The following is a 17,384-nucleotide window of genomic DNA, read 5'->3' as shown; positions in this document are numbered from 1 at the left end:
TATACTGGTCAGGACGTGACAGTACCCCCCCCTAAAGGTGCAGACCCCGGATGCACCTCATAAATGAACGAAACCCCCCCCCCAAAAAAAAATAAAATACAAATAAAAATCCCCCTAAACTAAAGGGAGGGAAGGGAGGGTGGCTGCCGTCACCGACGGCACTTGTGCTACACCCCCCCTCCCCAACCCACCTATACAGGTGGTGGTTCAGGCTCCGGCCTACTGTCCTCCAGAATGCAGACAGACTTAATCCGTTTCGGGCCGTAGGCAGACTCCCCTCGTTCCGGATCGTAGGCAGACCTCTTCCATTCCACACTGTCAGTAGACTCATTTGAAACAGTTACTTAAATTTAGTTCTGGATCATTAATAGACTTACTCATTTCCGGGTTGCTGCTAGACTCCTTTGGTTCCGGGTCACAGGCAGACCCCCTCGGTTCCGGGTCACAGGCAGACCCCCTCGGTTCCGGGTCACAGGCAGGTGGGCCACTCTGGCAGCTCCGAGCAGGCGGGCCACTCTGGCAGATCCGGCTTTGCGGGCCACTCTGGCAGATCCGGGCAGACGGGCCACTCTGGCAGATCCGGGAAGACGGGCCACTCTGGCAGATCCGGGAAGACGGGCCACTCTGGCAGATCCGGGAAGACGGGCCACTCTGGCAGAACCGGGCAGTCGGGCCACTCTGGCGGCTCCTGACTAGCGGGCGGCTCTGGCGGCTCCTGACTAGCGGGCGGCTCTGGCGGCTCTGACTAGCGGGCGGCTCTGGCGGCTCCTGACTAGAGGGCGGCTCTGGCGGCTCCTGACTAGAGGGCGGCTCTGGCGGCTCCTGACTAGAGGGCGGCTCTGGCGGCTCCTGACTAGCGGGCGGCTCTGGCGGCTCCTGACTAGAGGGCGGCTCTGGCGGCTCCTGACTAGAGGGCGGCTCTGGCGGCTCCTGACTAGAGGGCGACTCTGGCGGCTCCTGACTAGCGGGCGGCTCTGGTGACTCCTGACTGGCGGGCGGCTCTGGTGACCGTTGACTGGCGGGCAGCTCTGGTGACCGTTGACTGGCGGGCAGCTCTGGTGACCGTTGACTGGCGGGCAGCTCTGGTGACCGTTGACTGGCGGGCAGCTCTGGTGACTGTTGACTGGCTGGCAGCTCTGGCGACTTACGCCTGGCGAGATCCGGGAAGACGGGCCACTCTGGCAGATCCGGGAAGACGGGCCACTCTGGCAGAACCGGGCAGTCGGGCCACTCTGGCGGCTCCTGACTAGCGGGCGGCTCTGGCGGCTCCTGACTAGCGGGCGGCTCTGGCGGCTCCTGACTAGCGGGCGGCTCTGGCGGCTCCTGACTAGCGGGCGGCTCTGGCGGCTCCTGACTAGAGGGCGGCTCTGGCGGCTCCTGACTAGAGGGCGGCTCTGGCGGCTCCTGACTAGAGGGCGGCTCTGGCGGCTCCTGACTAGCGGGCGGCTCTGGCGGCTCCTGACTAGAGGGCGGCTCTGGCGGCTCCTGACTAGAGGGCGACTCTGGCGGCTCCTGACTAGCGGGCGGCTCTGGTGACTCCTGACTGGCGGGCGGCTCTGGTGACCGTTGACTGGCGGGCAGCTCTGGTGACCGTTGACTGGCGGGCAGCTCTGGTGACCGTTGACTGGCGGGCAGCTCTGGTGATCGTTGACTGGCGGGCAGCTCTGGTGACTGTTGACTGGCTGGCAGCTCTGGCGACTTACGCCTGGCGAGGCTGGGCTGACGCACTAGACTCCTGATGCGTGGGGCTGGTACCGGGCGGACTGGGCTGTGCGTCCGTATAGGCGAGATGGTGCGAACCTCAGCGTAACATGGCGCCCTCCACCTCATACGCACCTCCCTGTAGTCACGGGTAGCTGGCTTACGGCTCTTCCCTGGCCTGGCCAAGCTACCCGTGTGCCCCCCCCCAAAAAAATCTTGGGGCTGCCTCTCGGGTTCCCTTAGCTCCCTTAACTTATCCTCCCAGAATTGTCTTTCGTCCTGCCAGGTCCATTCCTCCATCTTTTTCTCCCGTGGCTTCCTCCTCTTCTGCTGCTTGGTCCTTTGGTGGGTGGTTCTGTAACAACAGTTGTCATGGAGAGAAGACCAAGGTGCAGCAGGTATGTGAATACTCATATTTAATTTTAAATAAGGAGTAAAGCATCCACTTAACAAAACAATAAAGGTGACAACAGCAACAGTTCTGCAGGCTATAAACGCAGTGCAAAAACAACCACCCACAACCCCAAAGAAAAACACACACACCTATATAGGACTTCCAATCAAAGGCAACTCAACACACCTGCCTTCAATTGGAAGTCCCAATCAACAATACAAACATTCCCATACACAAAACTGTCACGTCCTGACCCCAAAACTAAAACAATAGCTCCATCTGCTGGTCAGGACGTGACAATTACACCCAATAACTGATTTCAATCCACTTTTCAACTCGGACTAAATTGTAACTGAAACCGTCATGAGATACTTACATAACATGAAACAAGCAGAGATTACATCACTTAGTCTTAGAGGCATAGGTGGTAGTTCCTGAACTAGCACAGATTCATCGATTTTACTTCCTTATTCTACCAAAAGAATGCTTGGTGTGGAAACTACAAGTGTGAAAACTTGGCCTACAAGCATTCTAAAATAACTTCTATTTAACTTATATTGCGACAATGTCACTCGAGAAGATCTGTGACATAAAATTAAAGATTTTGCGCGGGTGTGCATGGATGTCTGTGGTATGTGTCTACCACAGGAGGTTGGTGGCTCCTTAATTAGGGAGGGCAGGCTCTTGGTAATTGTAAGGGGTGCGTACTGGCGGCAGAGAAGTCAGACGCAGGAGAGCAAAAACTGTGTTTCCAAACGGCGCAGTTTAATAACAAAAAAAACACCGGAAAACAGAACAATCAAATAATGGGTACATAACCCGACGCACACTAGGACAGACGTGCACAAGCACTTACAACAAGCAATCACTGACAAGGACATGAGGGGTAACAGAGGGTTAAATACACAACATGTAATTGATGGGATTGGAACCAGGTGTGATACAAGACAAGACAAAACCAAAGGAAAATAAAAAGAGGATCAGCGAAGGCTAGAAGGTTGGTGCCTTCGACCGCCGAACGTCGCCCGAACAAGGAGAGGGAACAACTTCGGCGGAAGTCGTGACAGCAATGACTGGAGCAGAATTAGTGGAATGGTATCAAATACATCAAACACATGGTTTCCATGTGTTTCATGCCATTCCATTGACTCCATTCCAGCCATTATTACGAGCCGTCCTCCCCTCAGCAGCCTCCACTTATGTGTACACGTACTTGTGAGAGAGGGATTGGAATAGGGAGAATACTGGAGCATGCCTCACTCTCCATTGACTTGCATTGGAAATGCTTATACTGTATAATATACAGTGGCTTCAGAAAGTATTCATACTCCTTGATTTGTTACTCATTTTTTGTGTTACAGCCTGAATTCAAAATGGATTAAATATACATTTTTGCTCACCCATCTACACACAATAGCCCATAATGACAAAATGAAAACATGCTTTTCGAATTGTTTGCTAATTTTTTTTAAATTAAATACAGAAATATCAAATTTACATAAGTATTCACACCCCTTTGCTATGACACTCCAAATTGAGTTCAGGTGCATCCAATTTCCTTTGATCATCCTCGAAATGTCACTACAACTCTATTGGAGTCCACCAGTGGCCAATTCAATTGTTTGGACAAGATTTAAAAAATAAACACGTCTGTCTATAGAAAGGTCCCACAGTTGACAGTGCATGTCAGAGCAGAAACTATACCATGAAGTCCAAGGGACTGTCCGTAGATCTCCTCATCTCGGAGATCATCTGGGGAAAGGTATAAAACAATTTCTAGAGTGTTGAACATTTCCTTGAGCACAAAATATGGAACTACTCGGATTCTGCCTAGCGCTGACCAAGCTGAGCAACCGTGCAAGAAGAACCTTGGTCAGGGAGGCGACCCAGAACGACAGTTTTTATCAAATATTTCATATTTTCATATTTTTATCATATTTGTACTGTGTATTTGAGCTTGTGTCCTCAAAAGAGACTACACCGCAGCAATTTATACTTTTTTTTACCAGAAAGGTGAGATTTGTATTTTTCTTGGAGTATGCAGCATTAGTAGTTATTGTTTATGCCCCTTCATGATAAATAGTTACTTTTGGGGATTACAGTGATTACATTTGAGATAAAATTGAGTTACATTTAAGTGGTATTGCATATACTATAGGAGTGTGTGTGTGAGAGAGTGTGTGGCTTTCTTTAGATATTGTTTTATATACAGTATATATACTGTAAGACAACATGTTGACAATCTTATGTTGAAAGAACACTTGGACCCTAAGCCCATTATGGAATGGCCACTTGCTGATGTGCCTGATAGGGATCACTCCAGTATGCCACTGTTTTGGGCAAAATGAGAATTGAGACAATATGCACTTACATCCCAGCTGTCACTTGTCCATATTCAAAAATTCAAGACCCATTCCCGAGCATCTCGTGTCCCGCCGCAATCTAAAATCAATGGGGCTTTAAGCGTTTATAAGAGACCAAATCTCTTATTTTGGGGGCTCCGGGGCTTTACAGGAAGTGCTAAATTTCTAACCTCTCTGTCTATATCCTCCAGTGACCACTTCAACAACTGATGTCCCTTCAACAACCCCTGGTGAGTTTACATTACACCCAATAAATAGCTGATTTCAATCCACTTCTCAATTCTCTCTTACTGGATTGTAACTGACTGAAACCGTCTCTCATCTTAATGAGATGTTATGTTATATAACAAATATTATATATTGGTGGGGTTGTCAGGAAAGAGCTGGGATTTGATCAGTAAAGATGTTGTTGTGACGCGGCTTGCCACTGACTGATCCGCCAATCACTGTGCATCACGATTTACATGAGGGTTGGGTTTGGATTACAATCATGTCAATGTTTTTGGATTTAGCGACTAATAATTTTTACACTATGAATGATTAAGTTTTCTTATGGCTTTGTCCTGTCCCTCTGCAGCAGACACGTTTCGAGCTTTGGGTTTTGGCACTCTCTGGAATGTTGAGAATTATTATTTTCTGAATACTAGAATTAGCAAAAAAATGAATCAAATCAGAGCAAATCGAATCTATGGAAGTCAACCCTAGTTTACCTCGGCCCTCCTGGCTCAGTGATGAATTATTGTTGCTGTCGAGTTGATACTCTTGAAATGTCACAAAATACTTTTTAAATCACCTGGTGGTTGAAGCATGAAACAACGCAACACATTACTCTTAAAATTTCACAAAAAAAAAAATTCAACCAACCGGTGGCTGCAGCAGGGTAGGGTACTAGAGGTAAATAGCCCCCTGCGGTAACTGCCCCCCCCCCCTTAATTCACATCAGACCACAAGATGTCACCAAACTATTTTTATGAATGTGCTTCTACCTGTCATTAAGACCAGGGTTTCCCAAACTCGGTCCCCAGGACCCCAAGGGGTGCATATTTGGGGTTTTGGCCTAGCACTACACAGTTGATTCAAATAATAATCTAATCATCAAGCTTTGATCATTTGAATCAGTTGTGTAGTGTTAGAGCAAAAAACAAAACGTGCACCACTTCGGGTCCCGGGGACCGAGTTTGGGAACAGCTGATTTAGACAATGACTAGCCCAGTTAGCGCTAGTTTATGCTAACTTGCTAGCTAGCAACTTCACAAGCAGTAAATGCACTTGCATCCCAGCTGCCACTTGTCCATATTCAAGACCCATTCCCGAGCATCTCGTGTCCCGCCGCAATCTAAAATCAATGGGGCTTTAAGCGTTTATAAGAGACCAAATCTCTTATTTTGGGGGCTCCGGGGCTTTACAGGAAGTGCTAAATTTCTAACCTCTCTGTCTATATCCTCCAGTGACCACTTCAACAACTGATGTCCCTTCAACAACCCCTGGTGAGTTTACATTACACCCAATAAATAGCTGATTTCAATCCACTTCTCAATTCTCTCTTACTGGATTGTAACTGACTGAAACCGTCTCTCATCTTAATGAGATGTTATGTTATATAACAAATATTATATATTGGTGGGGTTGTCAGGAAAGAGCTGGGATTTGATCAGTAAAGATGTAGTTGTGACGCGGGTTTGCTACTGGATGGATGGCCAATCGCTGTGCATCACGATTTACATCAGGGTTGCTTTTTGAATTACAATAATGTCCATTTACCCACTAACACTAGATTAAACAGATGCACTGATTGTGCTCTATCCAATCGTAGCCTCCAGACAGTGAGACAGCCCTGTCCATTACACAGTGCCTTGGAGACTCGGCATCGTTTACATAAAACAACAGGTTAACAATCTTATGTTGAAAGAACACTTGGACCCTAAGCCCATTATGGAATGGCCACTTACTGATGTGCCTGATACTGATCACTCCAGTATGCCACTGTTTTGGGAAAAATGAGAAGTCAGACAATATGCACTTACATCCCAGCTGCCACGTGTTCATATTCAAGAATTCAAGACCCATTCTCGAGCATCTCGTGTCCCGCCGCAATCTAAAATCAGTGGGGCTTTAAGCGTTTATAAGAGACCAAATCTCTTATTTTGGGGGCTCCGGGGCTTTACAGGAAGTGCTAAATTTCTAACCTCTCTGTCTATATCCTCCAGTGACCACTTCAACAACTGATGTCCCTTCAACAACCCCTGGTGAGTTTACATTACACCCAATAAATAGCTGATTTCAATCCACTTCTCAATTCTCTCTTACTGGATTGTAACTGACTGAAACCAATGTTATATTAAAAGAACACCTGGACTCTAATCCCTTTATGGAATGGCCACTTGTTGATGTGTCTGATAGTGATCACTCCAGTCTGTCATGGTTTTGGGCAAAATGAGAATTTAAATATTGCGCACTTGCACTCCAACTGCCACTTGTCAATATTCCAAAATTAAAAACCAATTCCCAAGCATCTTGTGTCCCGCCGTGACCTAAAATCACTTTTGCTGAATTGCTGAAAAATCCCAAGAGTTTCTTCTCCCTTTAGTGTGTGGCATCAACCAAATCAACAACAAAATAGTTGGCGTGAGGATGACAATGCAGAAAGTTGGCCGTGACAGATTGTTAGATAATCGCTGTATGGCCTAACTGTAATGATGTTATTAACAGACCATTTTGTTCATCTCAGGCCCACTCTATCCATTTGGGGCTGGAGACACAGTGAGCTCCCGATCCGATGATGGAAGTTCCCCTCCTATAATCCTGGAGCAGCCATTTGTTTATTTTGGAAAACCGTATCAACAGATATACGTGCGTACAAATACATGTTTTTAACCTCTCTGGGATAGTACATACATTATGGAGTGATAGTAGTACATACTGTATTTATTAATATGTTGCATGTTTTTTTTTGTTGTTTTTTTTACTCCTCCACCACCCAGAGTACAAATATCTTTTTGTTTTTTTTAACAGCTTTTCTGCTACATATACATACATTTTACATACACATTTTACATACATGGTACTTTTATATAAAGCAGTTACATAACAATAATACATTACCAAACATAAGGACTTTAATCCCACCCCTCAGCCACTCTCAGCCCATCCCACCTATCACCATAGACCACCATTGTTTCTTTTCCCTGTGCCATATATTTATCAATGTGCTGTGATGTTTTAGATCCTTTTTTTACCTTTCTAATCGTATAGTATCCCCGGTTTGTGAGCTAAAGATGAAAAACTTTCCTACGTGTATTATTATATTATTTATTGACTAACTATGGCTTTCCAAATCGCCCAACACTGCTATTTGTAAGGTTAATTTTAAGATCATGTTGTGATTTTTTAACCATTCCTGAACCTGTGACCAGAAACAAGCTACATGGGGGCAATACCAGAATAAATGATCTATTAATTCTATCTCTTCGCAGGCAAAATCTACAGAGCTGAGATTGTTGTATGCCCCCTATATATAGCATTCTGTTGGTGGCAAGAATTTTATATAATAACTTACATTTAAAAACTCTAAGTGTTGAATCAAGTACAGTTTTTTGTACCAGTTCATAAACCATGTGTCATGGAATTGGTACATCAAAAATCTCTTCCCATTTATTTTGCAACATGTATGGCGCAGCTGTCAACATTTTTGTCCTCAAATGAAACTGGTATATTTTTCTATTTATGCAGTTCCGTTCAGCCAATTTGCATCTTTAATATATGGCAGGCAAACAAGTTCCCTACCTTCTCCCTTTTCCACTTGCCTCCTTCATTTTTGTGGTAGTACTGCATCCAGATGGTTGTAAGTTTGGATTGAGCAGATATTCCCATATATTTCAATAGCTAAATATGTGACATAACTCCTCCATTTCTATTCATAATATCAGTAATAAATATAATACCATTTAAAAAGAAAATCTATAAAGAATGTTTTTTTATTAATCAGTACATTTGAGTTTAACCATAACATTTGTTGTAATATTTGTTCTATCTTTTCTTGAGGATAAAACAGAAATTGTAACCAGCGTTGTATGGCTTGTTTAAGAAAGGGCAATACCTTAAACAAAATTTCATTTTCAATCTGTATATATGCAAAAAGGCAATTTTTGAACAAAGGCTGAGCCTTTCTTAATAATCTACTGAAGAACCATTTTGAGTTTAAGTATAATTTATGTATTAGTGAAGCTTTTAGTGAGAGGTTTCAAATGTTAATATTTAATAATTTTAGCCCCCCAAACTCATATTCATTATATAAATAGGCACGTTTAATTTTGTCTGGCTTAGCGTTCCAAATAAAATTAAATGAGACTGTGCAGGGATCCAGATTGCGGACTAGAGTCATCAGCATACATTGACATTTTTTGTTTTTATCCCCTGGATTTCTAACCCCTTGATGTTCTTGTTGGATGTAATTTTAATAGCTGGCATTTCAAAGGCCATAATAAATAGATATGGAGACAATGAACAGCCTTGTTTTACTCCTCTTAAAAGCTCAATACATTCTGAGAAGCAACCATTATTTACTATTTTACACCTGGGGTTGCTGTACATAACTTTAACCCATTGTATAAGAGATTCACCAAAATTAAAGTAATCCAGGCATTTATATATAAATTCTAGTCATACTTTATCAAATGCCTTTTCAAAATCTGCTATGAAGACCAAGCCTGGTATCTTCAATGTTTCATAATGTTCAATTGTTTCAAGTAATTGTCATATATTATCTCCAATATATGGTCCATGTAAAAACCCTGTCTGATCAGGATGAACAATATCTGGTAAAACCTTTTTTATTCTATGTACTATGCATTTCGCCAGGATTTTCGCATCATAACATTGAAGCATTAGAGGCCTCCAGTTTTTAAAATGGACTGGGTCTTTATACTTACCACCTGGGTCCTGTTTTAGTAGTAATGAAATCAGACCTTCTTGTTGAGAACTTGAACGTCTACCATTTGTATAGGAGTAATTAAAATATGCTAATAATGGATATTTGAGTACATCAAAAAAGTTCTGATATACCTCTACTGGTATACCGTCAAGTTCTGATGTTTTCCAGACTGAAAATATTTTATTGCCTCAAAAAGTTCCTCTTCAGTAAGTTGGTCTTCAGACAGGTCTTTCTGTAAATGTGTTCATTTTAAATTATTATTATTATTATTATTATTATTAGGAAAGAAATCCTTACAGTTAACATCATTCAGTGAAACAGAGGAGACTGAAAAGAAAACGCATGCTTAAAATATTTTGCTTCCTCTTTCAAGTTATAATTTGATGAATCATGGATAACGAGTTTCTGTAAATTATTTTTGGTAGAATTTCTATGTTGAAGATTCAAGAGAAATTTTGAGCATTTTTCACCATTTTCCATCCAATTCACTTTATTTTTTATAATACATTACACTTGATCATTCTTGAATAAGTACCTCCATTAATTTTGGTTTTTTCTGTAGCCTATTTTGTGCCTCTATAGTACAATTTCCATTACCTTCTACCTGCGCTGTTACTTCCTCTATTTCCTTTATTAGTCTAATCTCTTTTGACCTAAACTGCTTTTGTTTTAATGATGAGTATTGTATTGAATGGTCTCTAAAAGTACATTTAAAAGTGTCCCATACAATATGTTGCATGTACTTTATTTATTTATTCACGCATGCATTTTGTCTGATTTTCATTTACTTTCACTTGTCAGTGTTGTAAGCGATGCAAAACCATGATCTTCTCCAAAGATCTGTCCTTACAAATAAACAAATTATGAAGCGTAACCAGTTGTGTCTAAACTGTCATACAGGCTTTATTTCCATTTCAATTAAGTAATTTCATTTCAGGTGAACCACAATGGACATCTGACCTTCAATGGAGCATTTGCCAGTTACAAACCATACCGATTCCCTGCATTTTCCTCAAGAGATCTGATCGCTCCATTTTGGACCGATTTGGACAACAGGTGGAATGGTACCATCTCTTACCGGCAGTACAGCAGTGGTAGTGTTCTTCAACAGGCCACACAAGACATTAATCAGTACTTCCTAAACCTGGGCTTCTCTGTTAATTGGGTCTTCGTTGCTACATGGGATAAGGTTGCCTACTACAACAATTTTGGAACAGTAAGACTTTTTCCACCAACAAGACTTTTTCCACAAACAACACCGTTTTTTTTCCTTTGGCACTTTCTACAAAACTTAGTCCACTCTGTTCGTAACAGATTCTAGTTTTGGAAACAGAGAACTCTGTTGAAATCAAATGTTACGTTGATAAGAATTAGCAGAATGTCGGCCAAAATCCATCTCATTCCATCTTCTCCCACTGCCGGCCACTGGCCTTCCTCTCAGTACCATATTTGGTAGTGAGTGGAAATGCCAAACGGATGCTTCACATTTATACATCCGGTGAAATATCTGTCTCATAGTTCTATCTGTGATGTTACTTTCAAAAGTTAGGCCTTACTTTCCACCCCAGACAGAGTAGGCTTTCCGACACAGGAACATGTAAGCTTTACGTGCTGGCTACTCTTCTTCTGTGGCTTAACCCAACGAGAGAAGGTCACAAGTGTTTCCCTAAAAGCTGTCTGGGTTTAAACATATTCTATTGTACGTGTAACCGATGTGAAATGGCTAGTTAGTTAGCGGTGGTGCACGCTAATAGCGTTTCAATCAGTGACGTCACTCTCTCTGAGACTTGAAGTAGGGTTTCCCCTTGCGTTGCAAGAGCCGCGGCTTTTGTGGCGCGATGGGTAACGATGCTTCGGTGGGTGTCAGTTGTTGATGTGTGCAAGGGTCCTTGGTTCGAGCCCGGGTTGGGGCGAAGAGAGGGACGGAACCTACACTGTTACATACGGAAACGGAATAATTTAATAAATTGATAGCGACAGAATTAGATTACTTCCCAAGAAAAGTCCCCAAAAATGATCCTCGGCTATCGAGGGTTGTAGCTCAGCCTCTGAATGTCAAAGAAACTAAACAATGATATCTCCATATGCATCAGACGGAGTCACGCCTTTCCCAGGTATTTTACAGCTTGTTCCTAACATAAAGTCTCGCAGACCAAAGCGCTGTTATAGACCACTTTATATAATCAGATCCATTTTATTTTCTTCAAAATCTTAAGAAATGGTAGGCCTGTTTTTTTTTTTATTTTATTTTATTTTTTTACAATTTTCTTTAAGAAAAGGTAGTCCTACGGGATAACCTCTCATACACCCTCAATTCCAGTCTTGGTTTTAACTTAACAGCCCTTCAGTGACACTGAGATAGGCTATTTAAAGAGTGCATGGTGGGTGGAGGAATTGACCGACAAATCTATGGCTATAGCAGCATATACCCTAATTTCGTATGTTAAACAGGTAGGCTTACTCTCCTCCTGAACTGCCACCGTAGGCCTCCTATGCAGCACAGCCATTGTTTAAGCAGCAGACAAACACTTTTGATCAGCTAGCGCAGAGCAGGCCGGGGCTCAGGGTTGGAATATCCATTAGCAGTGTGTAATGCAGCCTAGTTTTATTTATACCATCCCACCAGCTATCCATAATGTCTATACATCCCATCACACATATATACATATTTACTTTTATATTTGTGTATTGTTGTGAATTGCTAGATATTACTGTACTGTTGAAGCTAGGAACACAAGCATTTCGCTACACCGACAATAACATCTGCTAAATATGTGTATGCGACCAATAACATTTGATTATCTTAGAAATATAACTTTGCTCTGTGCTTCTACAAGCATGCACTTCGTAGCCTATAGGCTATGGATCATTTGATTGAGACCACACTAAATAGCCTACAGGCGTACTTGATATTGTGTGCCCAGTGGCGAATCAGAGATGAGCGGCGACATCGGGGACACAATTGTTACTCCGTATTTCGTATATTTTTTTAATCAGCTTACCTAGTAAATGCATAGTAATAAACGGGCTCTAAAATGAAGGGGGGGGGACTAGCTAAGTATTTGCACCTGTAAATCTTCAGACAGGTATGTTTTAATCATTGATTTTATACAACATTTAGATGCAAACCTGACAACTCGGGCGTGTACACTCCTAGAGTTACAGTTATCTTGTTATACCATCCTTATGACATCACAAAATAATAAATGATGACATGATTATTGTTTGGATCCTCACCAACCATTCCAAACATTTGGATTTCAAAACGAATGTTCCAATGTCCAATCTTTTGATGTTGAAGTTTTGGTGTCACAGTTTCTCTCTGTTGTAACGAAAGGATTTTTAACTTCTCCATACTGCAGTGCAAGAGAGAGAAAGTTTACAACCTGTCTTTAAGTCATGAAACCAGCCCAACTCCCCCTCTCCTCTGGGAGAGAGGAGGTTTGGGCTATCTGTTGTCCTGTGATCCTCACCAAGATAGAGATAGTCATGACACTATGTTTGGAATATTTATTTCTCGCACAGAATAGGTCAACTTTTGTACTATGGGGGATAGTAGATTGACATAGGCTAGTACTTTTGCTGTTCGGTAGGCCTACTCATCTTGTTGGCTGACGAAAAGTAAATTTAGACAGTTCTTCCAATATGCACCTCAGAACTGGATATGGATGTGCGCCATTGCGTCCCTGAGTCTGTCTTCACTTGTAGCCTGTGAGAAAGACCCGATCACGTGATGGACAGCCACATGAGTGAGAGGTGCTCACATGGCTGTCCATAGGAATTATAATGATCACATTCAGCCCAAGGGCACAATGGCTACTGGCCGCAAAAGGCATGGATTTTTTTTAAGGAGCATTACGGCCACACAGGGGATGCAGCCAGGAAATTTGAGGAATTATCAAGTGCTTGTCAGATTGTGAATGAGAGTGTGTACAGCCTGCGCAAAAAAACAAAGCTGAGCTCATGCCTTTCATGCAACTTTTTAAAAATCATAATGAGAGTAGCACCATACAGCCTTAGAATGTATTAAAAATCAAAATATATATAGCCCAACATTTGCATCACAACTAAAGTTTCATAAATAACTCTAAATTAAGCATATAGGAGTAGCTGTTTATTTGTTAACTGCTCAACACAGAATTGCTGCATGTGCACACTCCCCCAAATCGTTTGGAGAAAATATGATTTATATTTTATTCAGCTATGTTAAACTATATTCTTCATACTATAAAATGATATTGTCACACCCTGACCATAGAGCGCCCTCGGGGTTCTCTATGGTGTAATAGGTCAGAGCGTGACTAGGTTTTTTTTCTAGTTATTATAGTTCTATGTTGGTGTGTGAGTATGGTTCCCAATTGGAGGCAGCTGAATATCTTTGCCTCTAATTGGGGATTATACTTAGTGTGTCCCTTTTCCCACCTGCGTGGTGGGATATTGTTTTGTGCGAGTGCCTTTGTGCGCTACGTTTTGCACGATCGTTATATCTTTTTTCACGAGCAATAAAATGTGGAACTCTACTCATGTTGCGCCTTGGTCCAGTTATTTAAACGACGGTCATGACAGATATAAAATAATGCCTCAAAATTCTAAGCAAATCATGTCTGCTAAATGAACTAGTGTAGCCCACAGCCATACGACATAGTCAGATTACTTTGTAAAACAATATTTGGAAGTTGATCAAATATTTTGTTAGCCTACAGCAGACTTCTTCTCTTTTTAGCAGGAGACATTTGGTTTCCAACCTGTGTTTTCCCGCAATTGTTTTAGAAATATTTAGAAAGACCATTTTGTCTGCATACTGTTCACTGACAGATTTGCAGCGCGTTCCCGACTGTAGGCTATGCCTTGTTAATGGGCTACACACAATCCACAGCTTGGCATTTTTTTTTAAAGAAGCTGTTGATCCTCTGTGGCTAAATTAAGGGCATTTTCATGGTGTAGTAGGCTATTCTGAATTATTTCAGAATGGCAGGTCCTACTGCCTGTAAACACACAGTCTAGTTCAAAGTGAATGATGGCATACTCCAAGCTGGCTGAGTGCCAACCTTAGCACGACAACGGTGAGGAGCTTGCACCGAGCGCACCGGGCTGTGAGTGCGCATGGGCAACACCGTGCGCACCACCGCATAACACGGTGCTTGTACAGTCACTCGCTCCCCACGGTAAGCACGGGGAGTTGGCTCAGGTCTTACACCCGCCTTAGCCAATCTACCCGTGTGCCCCCCCCCCATTTTTTTTTTGCCGCTGCCTCTCGGGCTCCTGTAGCTCTCTTAGCCGTTCTTCCCAGTATCGCCGTTCCGCCTTCGCTGCCTCTATCTCCTCCGGCGGGCGGCAATACTCTCCTGGCCTTGTCCAAGGTCCTGCCCCATCCAGGATCTCTTCCCAGGTCCAGTCCTCTGAACCACACTGCTTGGTCCCGCTCGTCTTCCTGGTGAGCGCACGCTGTTTGGCTTTCTTTTGGTGGGATCTTCTGTCACGAGTGCTGTCTTCGAATTCCCTGTCATAAATTAGCCAAGGCGCAGCGTGCCGGTAGTTCCACATATTTTATTTGTGAACTTGAACAAAACAATAAACAGGTGAAACTGAAACAAATGTGACGTTCTGGGGCTGCTCACACACAGCTGCACAAAAACAAGATCCCACAAAAACACAGGGAAAAACAGGCTGCCTAAGTATGGCTTCCAATCAGAGACAACGAGAGACAGCTGCCTCTGATTGGAAACCATACCCGGCCAAAACATAGAAAACAAAACATAGAATGTCCACCCACCTATCACACCCTGACCTAACTAAACAGAGAAAACAGCTCTCCTAGGTCAGAGCGTGACACCTTCAGTTATGCACATCAACAACCACAAGATAAACAACTAATACTAGCCAGAGCGAGATGAGCTAAAATCTTGTGATCATTGCCCTTGCAAGTTTGATTGTATTGACATTCCCAGCCATAGTTACATTCGTCCCGTTTCGTCCCAAAATATTGAGTCATTGAAACTGAAACAATGCATCCCGATTTAAGTGGAAGCAGCAAACAATGTACCAGGCCAACTGTGATTTACAACTTGATAGCAATATTTTTTGGACTACCAAGAAATGTACAGTGCATATTGAAATTATTCAGACCCCTTAACTTTTTCCACATTTTGTTTCGTTACAGCCTTATTCTAAAATGTATTAAATTTTAAAAAAATCCTCATCAATCTACACACAATACCCCATAATGACAAAGCGAAAACAGGTATTCAGACCCTTTGCTATAAGACTCGAAATTGAGCTCAGGTGCAGCCTGTTTACATTGATCATCCTTGAAATGTTTCTACAACTTGATTGGATCCCACATGTGGTAAATTCAATTGATTGGACATGATTTGAAAGACACACACCTGTCTATATAAGGAATTGTCCGTAGAGCTCCGAGACATGATTGTGTCGATACACAGATCTGGGGTATAAAAACATGCCTGCAGCATTGATGGTCCCCAAGAACACAGTGTTCTCCATCATTCTTATATGGAAGAAGTTTGGAACCACAAAGACTCTTCCTAGAGCTGGCCGCCCAGCCAAAGTGAGCAATCGGGGGAAAAGAGCCTTGGTCAGGGAGGTGACAAAGAACACGATGGTCACTCTGACAGAGCTTCAGAGCTCCTCTGTGCAATGCGAGAACCTTCCAGAAAGACAACCATCTCTGCAACACTTCACCAATCAGGCCTTTATGGTAGAGTGGCCAGATGGAAGCCTCTCCTCAGTAAAAGACACATGACAGCCCGCTTGGAGTTTGCCAAAAGGCACCTAAAGGACTCTCAGACCATGAGAAACAAGATTCTCTGGTCTGATGAAACCAAGATTGAACTCTTTAGCCTGAATGCCAAGCGTCATGTCTGGAGGAAACCTGGCACCATCCCTAAGGTGAAGCATGGTGGTGGCAGCATCATGCTGTGGGGATGTTTTTCAGCGGCAGGGACTGGGAGACTAGTCAGGATTGCAGGAAAGATGAACGGAGCAAAGTACAGAGAGATCCTTGATGAACACCTTTTCCAGAGTGCTCAGGACCTCAGACTGGGGTGAAGGTTCACCTTCCAACAGGACAAGGACCCTAAGCACAAAGCCAAGACAATGCGGGAGTGGCTTCGGGACAAGTGTCTGAATTTCCTTGAGTGGCCCAGTCAGAGCCCGGACTTGAACCCAATCTAACATTTCTGGAGAGACCTGAAAATAGCTGTGCAGCTCTGCTCCTTATTCCAACCTGACAGAGCTTGAGAGGATCTGCATAGAAGAATGGGAGAAACTTGCCAAATACAGGTGTGCGAAGCTTGTAGCGTCATACCCAAGAAGACTCAAGGCTGTAATCACTGCCAAAGGTGCTTCAACAAAGTACTGAGTAAAGGTCTGAATACTTATGTAAATGTTATATTTCATTTTTTTTATTTTAATACATTTGCTAACATTTCTAAAAACCTGTTTTTGCTTTGTCATTATGGGGTATTGTGTGTAGATTGATGAGGGAAAAAAACAATTTAATCCATTTTAGAATAAGGCTGTAACGTAACAAAATGTGGAAAAAGTCAAGGTCTGAATACTTTCCGAATGCAAAGTATTGGTGAATTATATTATTCATGCATTGAACTGCATCCATCTATTCTCCAAACAATGCCTTACTGTATGTCATGGAATTTTGAGTGAAATAGAACCTATTTTTAAAACTTCTTATTAAGTTGGTTTTGTAGCATGCTCTGGGAATTTTATATTTTGTATTGATATTATGATTGTCTGTTTGTTTCATATCTGCAAAGTAGTTAAAGTGGAACTGACATTGTTTTAAGGCCCCAATTAAATCATCTACAGATAAAGAAAAACTGCACTGCAGGTTCACTCAGAATGAACAAGCTGTTCATCTCATGGAATTTATGGAAGGTAATCGACACAACCATTCCTGTCCTTATAATTAAAACTAGCTTAAACAATCTGAATGAATGTGCAATGGGTTTTTTCCTAT

The 17,384-nt window shown here is 42.7% G+C and overlaps 1 protein-coding gene across 1 annotated transcript; it reads left to right on the top strand.

Moving 5' to 3' along the window:
* The first annotated feature begins 2,660 nt into the window (after window positions 1-2,660).
* LOC115202532 (sushi, nidogen and EGF-like domain-containing protein 1) lies at window positions 2,661-12,394 on the top strand. Its single transcript, XM_029766657.1, has 7 exons — window positions 2,661-2,679; window positions 4,650-4,688; window positions 5,907-5,945; window positions 6,666-6,704; window positions 7,187-7,308; window positions 10,326-10,604; window positions 12,386-12,394. Exons 1-7 carry the CDS (start codon window positions 2,661-2,663, stop codon window positions 12,392-12,394), a joined length of 546 nt encoding a protein of 181 aa, XP_029622517.1.
* The last annotated feature ends 4,990 nt before the right edge of the window (window positions 12,395-17,384 follow it).

The sequence above is a fragment of the Salmo trutta genome, chromosome 12, assembly GCF_901001165.1.
Source record: "Salmo trutta chromosome 12, fSalTru1.1, whole genome shotgun sequence".
Classification (NCBI taxonomy): domain Eukaryota; kingdom Metazoa; phylum Chordata; class Actinopteri; order Salmoniformes; family Salmonidae; genus Salmo; species Salmo trutta.
The sequence above is the reverse complement of the archived record's forward strand: the minus strand, read 5'-3'. Positions and strand labels throughout refer to the sequence as shown.

Excerpts from the sequence above, each read along its gene's own strand:
- LOC115202532 (XM_029766657.1), top strand. Across the intron at positions 5,946-6,665 it reads TGTCCCTTCAACAACCCCTG|TGACCACTTCAACAACTGAT; the intron begins GTGAGTTTACAT and ends TATATCCTCCAG. Across the intron at positions 7,309-10,325 it reads AACCGTATCAACAGATATAC|GTGAACCACAATGGACATCT; the intron begins GTGCGTACAAAT and ends ATTTCATTTCAG.